Genomic DNA, 10,731 nt, shown 5'->3' on the forward strand with positions numbered 1-10,731 from the left:
ATAAAATAAAACTTGAGAAGAGAGAAGACAAAAGAAAGTTATATTTTCCATGTCATCTTGAATTTTCCATATCATCAATTTGAGTTTTTTTCGGATAATTAGATCGCCCAATTTGAGTTATTTCATTTGTTTTCTCTAAATAAAACGTTGCATCAATATCCAATCCGAGGCGGTCTTTTTCTAAGTCAATGGTTACGTCCGATGCAAGGAATGATGGTCTTCACACTCGTACGTCCGTAGTGGCGGGTGAGTAAGCGAAGAGACAAAGTGCATTCCCACCAAATCCCCACTACGAATGTCTTGGTTGACATGTAAACCAGAGAGTCAAGGATGAAGGCTAGACTTGGGAGTCGCCAAGGCCAAGCTTTTTACGAGAGGAGCAGCTCATCCGGTAAGAGAGAGAGAGAGAGAGAGAGACAACTACTGATCCTCCCGCCTCTCCATGCCTGCAAAGCTATGCCAATCCCTGGAGTGGGCTCAAACCGCGGGCGACGAGGTTCCATTCTTGAAGAGCCTCCTCCTGTGTCGTCTTGTTGGTGGAAGTGCTTCCCTGGACTAACGTTGGTGGAAGTGTCCTCCTGAGTCTGCTCGAGAGTGCGAAACTGAGGAAGAAGACGATCCCGCCCTTGTGGCTAACGTTGCTGCACACCAATACTTGCACGTCCTGTATTCTTACTGCTCTCTCTGGATTTCCTACCTTGATTCATCTGATTAATCCTTAATTAATTTCTGCTATTGACCCACCCCACAATTCATCTCATCCAATTTATGTCCAGTATATCTTAGCTTAGAAAGACAATCACGGTCTCCATAGGATCAATCGATGCCTTGGACCCCTTACCTTTACATCGACTGCACTCTGTAGTACTATCGAAGAAAGCACAACAATCATAAATTTATTTATTTCTTAAAGGGCTATTTGCTATGCATCATAAATAATCGATTCAGTAGCGAATCAGTAGTATTCACCATAACAGCAAAATTGAATCTAGAGGCTCCACCAAGTATGCACATTCATGATCATGCATCACAGGGAGATATAGAAATACCATATCTTTAGCATCCATATATAGTGTGGCAACAGCAGATAAAAAGCTAAATTGTTTCAGAACATTGTCAATCGCACACCGGTAATGATCAAACCATCTTAACCAAACAACACCGTCTACATATTACACCAGAAAACTGGTCATTGCAATAACTGCTGAGGACAAATATCAACAGAAAACAAGCACAGCAGAAAGCATCAAGTACTTTTATGTACAATTGTCGATGTTATCTACATGAGTGTCCAACGTTAATTTCTCTTCAACTCGCTCTCAGGGCCCTCTCGATTGTTTGCCGCACCAAGAGCAGCTCTGCTGCAAACTTTCTCTGGCTCATTTTCTTCTGCTTGATTAATGTCAACTTATCATAGACACACCATGGAAAACTCAGGAAATGTGGCCTGTTCAAATTTTCATTGTAGCAGCCCCAGTAATCCGGGTGATAGGTCACATGATACCAAGCTGATGCCTTAGCATATTCTTCGTCTTCGTCGTGGTCATGATCACTGCTTTTCTCATTAAACCATGATCTTGCTTCTTTCCTCAGTGACCTCACTGCTCTTCCAATTGCTTCCCCGTCCTTGTTCTTTGTGAAGGTCTTTGACATTTTCATTATATGGCCACTCAGAATCTCAGCCTCTGTCTTTATGCCATAATGATCCATGAGATTCCCCAGCTTAAAATCATATTCCCCTTTGAAGAAGAAAGCCTCACTTGTGTACTCCTTGAAACCATCAACTTCCATGTCAGGGTCATAAGACCGCAAAGCAACCAGCTTTGTGAAGGCCTTCACATGGCCAAACCCTGGTGTGTGGTCTTTTATTGCTCTGTATAGCTTACCGATGACTCCTTTTGACACATAGGAAACTCTGTCTAGCTTTTCCATGAAGTCAGGGTACTCTTTGACATATAGACGAGGGGGGATCTCAGCAGGAACACCTGTCTTGGGGAAGTCAACAGCAATAGAGAAGAGTTTTGCAAGCTCTATGCACTCCATGCTTTCAGCTTTCTCTCTTGCCCTGTCAGCAAAGACTGTGTGCGCATTTGCAATGATTCCTAAGCTGTCATTTACAATATAATTTGTGAAGTACTCCATTACCTCCTGCATGACATAAACATACTACCCATGTATTAGTAATAGCCAAAGTGGGCTTTTAACTGTTGATTGCATTGATTGAACAATACAATTACAAGTAAACAAGAAAGTCAGATGGTTGATATAGGCACCAACTGGAATCCAGATGCATATATCACATGACTTTATTAAATTCAAGCATAATAATGATAAAGTAACTAACCTGGGAAATAACATGACGTTGAATACAAAACACATGTTGTAAAGAAAAATGACTAGCATATTTAATGAAAAGCTACGAGCAGGATGGCAATGAGTGTCGGGTTACTACCTCAATTGTAACATTGTGATCCAGTGTCTTGGTTGGTGCAGGAGTATATTCCATGGGCAGGACAACACGTTGTGGGATGAGTTCAGGGTCCCAGCTAACAAAATAGATATCTCCATCCAAGTCACTTCCAGAACACTCATTTGGGTGGGGTCTACAAAAATAATCATGTCATTTAGTTTGTGATAGCGAAATAGATATCTTCCAGTATCAAACATCGCATGGGTTAACCAATAGTAGATAGGTCAAAAAGTAAATAGATCAAGACAAAAATGAGCATGAGATTTGAGATCACACTTAGCAAGCTAAATATCTGTAATTTATAAAACATTACATCAGTAGATGTAACAATTGCTGAAGAAAACCAAAAATACATATATGCAGATAATATTCAGTTCATGCGGATTTAGTGTTGGTATTTTGTGTGTATTACATTGTCATAGAAATCAAGATATCCGTCGTACAAAATGAGAAACAAAAACGATTGTTCAGCCAAGCCCAATATAATCTTGGAGATGGCATGACATGTTTATTCCATTCAATAAAAAATCAATCTACTTTGAACTAAGGCAACTTAATAAGTTGTATAATTGCTCTCGATACAGACCATTTCCTAACATTACGACTTCTACAAATAATTTATCTTTCAAGTATCCATTGCATGTCATTTATTGGTGAGAAAAGTTACACGAGTTATCTATCATGACAGTGGACTTCCATAAAGTTGACCTATAACCTAACATATTTGCTAAGTCATTCAAAGAAATTGCAATTCAAATTCCTAAACAGTTGTCCAACAAAAATTTTAAAAAAATGATCAACATTTCCAAAACTTAAGCATAATTGTGTTTTAATGACAATCTCTTATATATTCAAGTTGCATCTACGAGATTCAAAGTTTCCATAATCTGAGGCATCTGATGACCTTCCCTTTTTCTTTGAGAATAACAGCCCTGTCTTACTTAGCTGTCAGTCATGAGGCACCTTATGACTTGAAAAGCTAAAGTTTCATGATAACTCATCGATGCTTTTCATTGAGAGATGTCCACAGTCAACATGATTTCTTTTTCTTAGTAGATGTTGTTTTCAAATAATATTGATCTACAGATCCATTCACCTGTGCCTGACCAATATTTGTAAAGTGATAATCAATTGTCATTCAAAACCTTTAGGTTGAATCACCTCCATGATATTAACACATTAAGATGTCCATAGCTCTGTTACACTAGAGTTAAATTCAAAAGATTCGAAAAAAGGGACTCATAATATGGACCAGTTCACTTTGTAGTAAAATATTTTGTAGACAAAGTCTATGCAGATTCTTTTCAGGAAAGAGATAAGCCTTTTACCATGTGGAGTGTGCATTAAGACAACAATATCCGAAGTACATGCAGATATGGAATGAACACAAAAAGGATGACAAGAAGCTTTCACTTGAACAAGCAACTCAAATTTGACCTATCCAGCAAACTGTAGTGTGTAGAATCACCAAAAGGAAAAGGGTTGGTTTTCAATAACCCGGAAAATTTAATAGCTTGTTTTATACTGAAAACAGCAAGCAAGGGCATACAATCAGGAAAAGAAAACATTTTAAGCATACAGGAGACGCAAAAGAAAGAAAACAGATGAAAGAAAGTATGGTTCCAGGAGGCATCCTTTTCCATGAACGGAAGTCTCAAATCTCCCCTTGAATGTGGACTCCTTAATAAAATACCAATGGCATCAAAGAAAATCCCATGAAGTCTTGACCAGATCTTATTGTCAAATATCTGAATGATTTTACCAGATAGACCTTACTAATGATGTCTATCATTGATTCTCGAAATCATGTCCATAACATTCTTTTTTCACTTGTCATACATATTTCACAGTCTGTTTCTCCTAGTCGCATCTCCTTAAAGGCGATTTATCTTCTTGAGCTGCCTTTCGGAACACATAAGTATAAAATTAACGTCATCAATTGGAAGTTAATCATGCGTCATGCAGAATTCTTATGGCTTTCATTTTTCATTTTTAGTGAAAATGGAGTCAAAACTATGGTAGTCCGAACATTTGTTCTAGCTTTCCTTTTAAACTGTGTGATACGGAGGAGATCCTATGATTTTGTATTTACCATCTGTAACTACATAATAAAAAACGTGGAAGTGGGAAAAGGACCTTGATATGAAGTTGTAAGACCTTTTAAACCCAACATTAGGGATAAGGGAAGGCAATGAGAATACATTGCCTTCCTCGTAATGAGATAGTGACTCAAGATTAGTTTTAGAACTAATATTGTGGTATCATCAAGATGTTGTTGCCTTCTATTAAGTAAACATCAATAAGCAGAAAAGGATGAATCAGCCAATTGACATGCACAAGACTTTATATTGGATATTAAGATTCAGAATAAACTCCAAGTAGGGATTATGAAGATTCAAAACAATCTCAATTTTAAAGTAGGGAATGATAGCCATGCCTCACCTTTTCCCTTTCTGTGGAAAAACAACACAATCAATCATATGGTGCAGGTCAGGAACATCAACAGCTGACAGGATTCGGACATCGCCAGGATGAAGACAGGGATTTTTGGCAACAATAACTTTCCCCTTCAGCACAACAGTACAGTGGTCCAATTCACTTACACCATTCATGAGGAGGCCATTGCCATGGAAAATTGAGCTTCCAAAGCAAGAAACTTGAACAAAGACCTGGCCATATTCCAAACTTCTAGTCTCATCTAAGCATCCCATCATTGCTCTTCCTTTTGGAACAAAAATTCTTGCCTTAGTTCTGAGTTCCAAAAGCCTTGAAGCCCTAAATGTTTGGAGAAGCATTGAAAGGAATGGTTCAGCATCAGGCTTATAGCCACATAACAGCAATTCTCTCAGTACATTGGTTGTTTCCCCTGGGGACATAAGTTGAATTGCTTCCTGTGCCTTTTCGGCATCAGTTAATATTTTGTCCAGGTCATTTACAGCTTCCTCCAGTTTTCTTTCAAAGACATTATCTTTAACTCCCAGTGTTGAAAGAAGAGTAATTAACTGACGGTTAAGGAAACATGGTTGATACTTGCTGTATGCAAGGACATCAAGTTTTGTGTTTGTCGACTCAAACTTCGACATGCTTTCACGCAAAGATAGTTTCTTCGATGATGTTGGATCAACAGCCACAACACCTTTATAGCCGGCATACCTAATTTGGAAGGCTGATGGAACTGAACTTTTCAAGCCACATTTAGTTGCTACTTTCTTAGCAAATTCAGACGATATTTTCCCAATACCGTCAGAGAACACATAACCTGCATGTTCTACATCAGGAATGAAATTGATTTCATTTCTCTCGACAGACAATGTTTCAGTGGAGGAACTAAAAGACTGACCGAGTCTAGCAGCATATTTAGCAACATTTTTAATCTTGCTAAAATCACCCATCCATTCTCTTATATTATCTGCAGTTAGCTTACTATTTGAGGCAAACATCCAAGCAGAATTTTCCCTTAGCTGACTGGATGAGAACGCAAGAAACTCAAATTTTTTATCTGCAACAGTAATACCATTTTTTAATGTTGACAATATTCTCCAATAAAGTGCAGTATGCTTTTCAGCACCAATGGAAGCAGACCGAGATGATATATCAGTTGAATGCATCTTTTCACGGTCCTCATCGACAAAAGAAATTCTCAGAAAATTATCAATTTCTTGACGATATTGGCGCAGAACACGATTGGACACATTTATCTCAGGTCCATAGAAGTACACTTTCGAAGGGGTCACCTGCACCCTGTGAACATATACCAAGCTAGAGTCTGAATCTAGGGAAATACCAGGTGAATTTATATGGCGGTTTGATTTCTTAAATTTTTTGTATTGCTCAAGTAACCATTCAGCAGGAGCGAAACAGGAGTTGTCTAAAACAGACATCATTTCTAAGGCCCTCTCTATATATTCAGTAGGTATAGAAGGACAAGGACAGACCAATGTATAGAATTTTCGATCAAGTGTTGGTCCAATAAGAGTTCCATTCTGAACCATATGATTTATCTTGAAAAGAATCTTATAAGAAACCTGAATCCCTGTGTGGGGTTCAACAATGGGGACTAGATCCAAATTTCTGGAGTAAGAATAGCCTCTCTCCAAATCATAATGACCATCAACTTCTATAAAATGAACAAAGTATTCACGAATGTTTGGAAGACTACATTCGAATGGTAGCTGCAAACACAGTGCACAAGATTGTCCAATGCTACGAGATGAAGTAAAATCTGTCGTTCTGACCCATTGATCATCTGGTAGATCCCTGAAATAATTAAGTCTAGGATCTTCATATAGGGAACCAGTATTACGTGATGGAGTTCCATAAATCTTAGGAGCCGCAACCACCTAAGCCATGTAACCTTATTAGAATTATCCAAATTTTCAAAAACATGAGAAACTAAAAACTTAGAGGAATAATTTCAGAGACAAAAACAGAATGTGTGGAAACAATTCTTCCAAGGAACACTGCCTAGATTAACAACTCATACAAGTGGATGAGTATATTAACAATTATTCTAGCCCATCATTTCGATGACAATGTCGTTGGTCTACAGGAAAAACAATTCAGGATCAATGCCAATAATTTTAACTATTAAGTAAAAACATATTTATCAGGATATAACAAAATCATAAACAACAATAGATCAAATAAAGAACTAAGAGATGCAAATCAAGGATTTACTTCCAAATACTAGTAACCACACTGCTCTATGGTCAAACCAGAATGCATTTGCTGAGACCAAGTGTTCTGGACCAGTTTAAAATATATATCATAAATATTTTAATTTTAATGGTTTTGATTAAAATTGATACTCATGATACAAGAAAAAACAATTTGAGAAACATGCATGCATCATACAAATTATAACCAAAATAAAATAGTATATAATCAGTCAAGTAATATACATGATAAGTCAATAAAATATATAAGAATAGCAGTTTAGATAAAAGATCTAAATGTACTTTATCTGTCGCAAAGGAAAGGGGGTCTAGTAACATGAAGGTCAATGTTGTAATTGCCTCCATTACATTGAAGATACCATTTTTCATGTCATATGATGCTAGTAGCATGACTGGTAGCATCAAAAAAGGAGAGTGCATACACAATGTCCCACAACTCAGTCTTTGGAAAACTGCTAATAAAACATTATGTACTTGTCAGATATTGATAATTATTGAATATTTCAAGAACTTATCAAATTGGTCTTAAGTATCAGTTTTATTTAAACAATTACTGAAAAATCAAAAACTTCCAACATATTAGAGAAGCAGATTTGAATATCGATAGATAGAGGGTTGCTATCTGCATCAATAAACTCTTGGCATCAATTGACAAGCACAAGTATATGTTGCTTCCTTAAGTGTCCACTATCTAGCATAACAGTCATATCTTGAGAAAAACTTATGGTACCTTAGCCCAGTAAAGCCCAAATTCGAACAGAGAGTCTGTTCAACATCAAAGGTTTGTGTAAATGAAACACTTTGCCCCTGTCTGTCCAGTACCAAATGCACAAATTAAAGATATGGTGGTGGCCCTTTCTAATCACCATTAAATTAAAGATATGCTCACAACAATCGACAGAAAGAGAGAATACAATCCTAAGCATGTGCCAAAGACAACACCCATAATCAGTTAATAAGTACAGCATACAGACACAAAAAAGATTCGGTGAAAGCATCTGCAGTACCAATTAATAAGAAAGGAAAAATAAATTAAGAATAGAAAATTGTCTACAGAGGAGCAGACCTGAACCACAAGAAACTGAGAATTCTGAACGGATGAGCGATGTAACCGGATCTCCCATATGCTCTCATAAGCAAGTTCAAGCTTGTATGAATGAATTCCATGGGACAGGAGAAAATAGATTTTCCTCATTTCAAATCCAAAGTTAACTTTGACATCCTCCATGCTCCGAAGAACAGATAATCGTTTTTGTGAAAGTGGACAGCCAAAATGTAATGTTACATTTTCCAAAACAAACAATGGCTTCCTTGGTTTAGGTATGATGTCACGTTCCATATTGCGAACTGTCAAGTAATGACCATCATAAGACAGTTTCCCCTGTTGGATCATGACAAATAAATCTTGGACATCTTCTCTTCTGGGGAACTGGGCAATTGCATATACTGTTGAATTTTTTGAAGGCCTTAACTTAAGTGCAATGACAGATCCCTCACCCGTATACTTCTCCAGGAACACTGTTACCTGTTTTGCAGTAACATATGAAGGAAACCGAGAAATCTGAATAGTCTTACTAGTCATTATTGGAAAAGTGTTTTGATGCAGGACTTCTTATTTTCTTGTTCACTGAAGGGAATAATATTGTACCTACAAAAGGTAAGAGTTGTAAATTTGAATCAATTGATGAACAACAGCATATAATAGTAAGTTAAACATGTGACTGGGCAGTCACAAGTACCCATCAAGTGCAAATATAGTATGCAAAGGATAGCAGCATGAAAGAATGCTGAAACAACTTCAGTAAAGGGCCTATATCAAAAGAGTAATCGTGATATAATGATATAAGATCTCTAAGTAGACTAGCAACACAGAAAGATAAACAATAGCAGGAAAAAGTAAATAAAATTTTTAACTACTTCAATATGGTAAAAGTTAGAGCGTCTATTAGATTTATCCTTCTTCAAAGCAATTTTCCATGTTAATATGGTTTGGTGACAGATCACTAAGATCAAAAGATTAACATCAAGGCTAAAAGCAGAGAATTGTGACTGGGGTCAACTGACTGTGAACCCTCCAACGTTGACTCCCAGGGTACAGCAGACAGAGAATTACACTAAAAAAGAGCACCTATAATGTCTTGAACACAATTATCGATGCAACGGGGATCAACCATTTATAGTTCTCTAGACTTCAAGTGCGGTGCAAATCAACAGAAATAATAAGTTTATCTCTGGGAAAGAAAATTTTTAAATGTTGAGTGTTGGAAAACAAATTTACCAACGTAGATGGCATTAAAAGAATGTCAAGAGTCAGCCAGACGATTATTGCTTACATGCATGGCGACTTATAATTGATGAATCGTTCATAGCTTAAGTAACCTTAGAACATAGTTCTCTGTGACAACATAAGATCACAAAAAAGAATGTGCCGAACGCTTAAGTTTCTATTCCCTGGTTTCCATCACATTATATGAAAAGGCAATTTTTAGACTCAGATAGGGTAAACCTTGTAATACGATATACCAAAAGAACAGGATTATGACGAGTTGTTTGAGAAAAAGATATACTGTTGTACTCACCCAAAAAATCGTGGGAAAAGATAAACTGCAAAGCTTGTTATCAACACCCTTCGATATACATTCTCGAAAGAAAGCAAGCACATCGTATACTTTAGAGACTAAATCATTCACAAGAAGAGGCATAATCACCATCAAGAAATGAACAAGGAGCAAGAGAACCAAAACCAAGCCACTTTAATTGCAGAACGAACTGAATCAAGGCATCATCCCATCGAGACAACAGGATCAGGTACAAGAGAGATGCTTAGCTATCTATGTAAAAGAAGAAAGCAGATCACAGTTATAACATTTCAGCATCTCGAACAACCTACGGAGAAATTACCATGACAACCAGCAGACGGAGCTCCTCGAATCGATCAGAACAACAGAAAAGGTCCGATATTCAACGGGAAGGCCTTGATCGAAGACCTTCCTCACCTCTAAGCAAATCCCCAGAAAGCAGGCGAAGAGGTTCATCGACAAAAGGAAAGGGGAGGGTTTTTAAAGAGAACTCCGTCACTGCCAACGAGTGAAGCGAACAGCAGAACTGACAAGTGGGCCCACAGCGCATCCAATCGACCGCCGGCGTCAACAAGTCAATTGCGTCGCTTCGTGTGGTGAGAAACATTAAACAGTATTCTCTTGCGTGCTTTTTCTTAGCATTGTCACCATATAAAAGAAGAAATATTCTATAAGAAGATATATACGATCTCGATTATGATAAGTTATCGAAGAATTACTTACATATATTGTGCTGACTTAGCTCTGACTAATTCTATTGCTATAATAATATATTGGTAGCTTAATATATTCATGTAATATCCCATTAGTCTCACATCAAAAGTGAACAAGACTAAGATCGACTTATAAGGGTCTGAGTATGCTACTATCAAATTCAGCTTAAGCATTTTGATCAGTGATTTAGATCAAATGAAGTTGATAGGTTAGTTAGTCCATCAAACCCGAATCATTATAATATATATATATATATAAGGTAAAAAAAAAAAAGAAGGAAAAAGAAGCACAT

The 10,731-nt window shown here is 37.2% G+C and overlaps 1 protein-coding gene across 1 annotated transcript; it reads right to left on the reverse strand.

Moving 5' to 3' along the window:
- Positions 1-1,134: 1,134 nt before the first annotated feature.
- LOC103969591 (probable RNA-dependent RNA polymerase 1) lies at positions 1,135-10,202 on the reverse strand. The gene is made up of 5 exons (XM_009383170.3): positions 10,048-10,202; positions 8,213-8,794; positions 4,913-6,810; positions 2,453-2,603; positions 1,135-2,148 (listed from the first exon to the last, which is right to left on the reverse strand). The coding sequence occupies exons 2-5, from the start codon at positions 8,726-8,728 to the stop codon at positions 1,309-1,311; spliced, it is 3,405 nt and encodes a 1,134-aa protein (XP_009381445.2). The 5' UTR covers positions 8,729-8,794; positions 10,048-10,202; the 3' UTR covers positions 1,135-1,308.
- Between the last annotated feature and the right edge of the window lie 529 nt (positions 10,203-10,731).

This window comes from Musa acuminata, chromosome BXJ1-10 (genome assembly GCF_036884655.1).
Source record: "Musa acuminata AAA Group cultivar baxijiao chromosome BXJ1-10, Cavendish_Baxijiao_AAA, whole genome shotgun sequence".
NCBI lineage: Eukaryota > Viridiplantae > Streptophyta > Magnoliopsida > Zingiberales > Musaceae > Musa > Musa acuminata.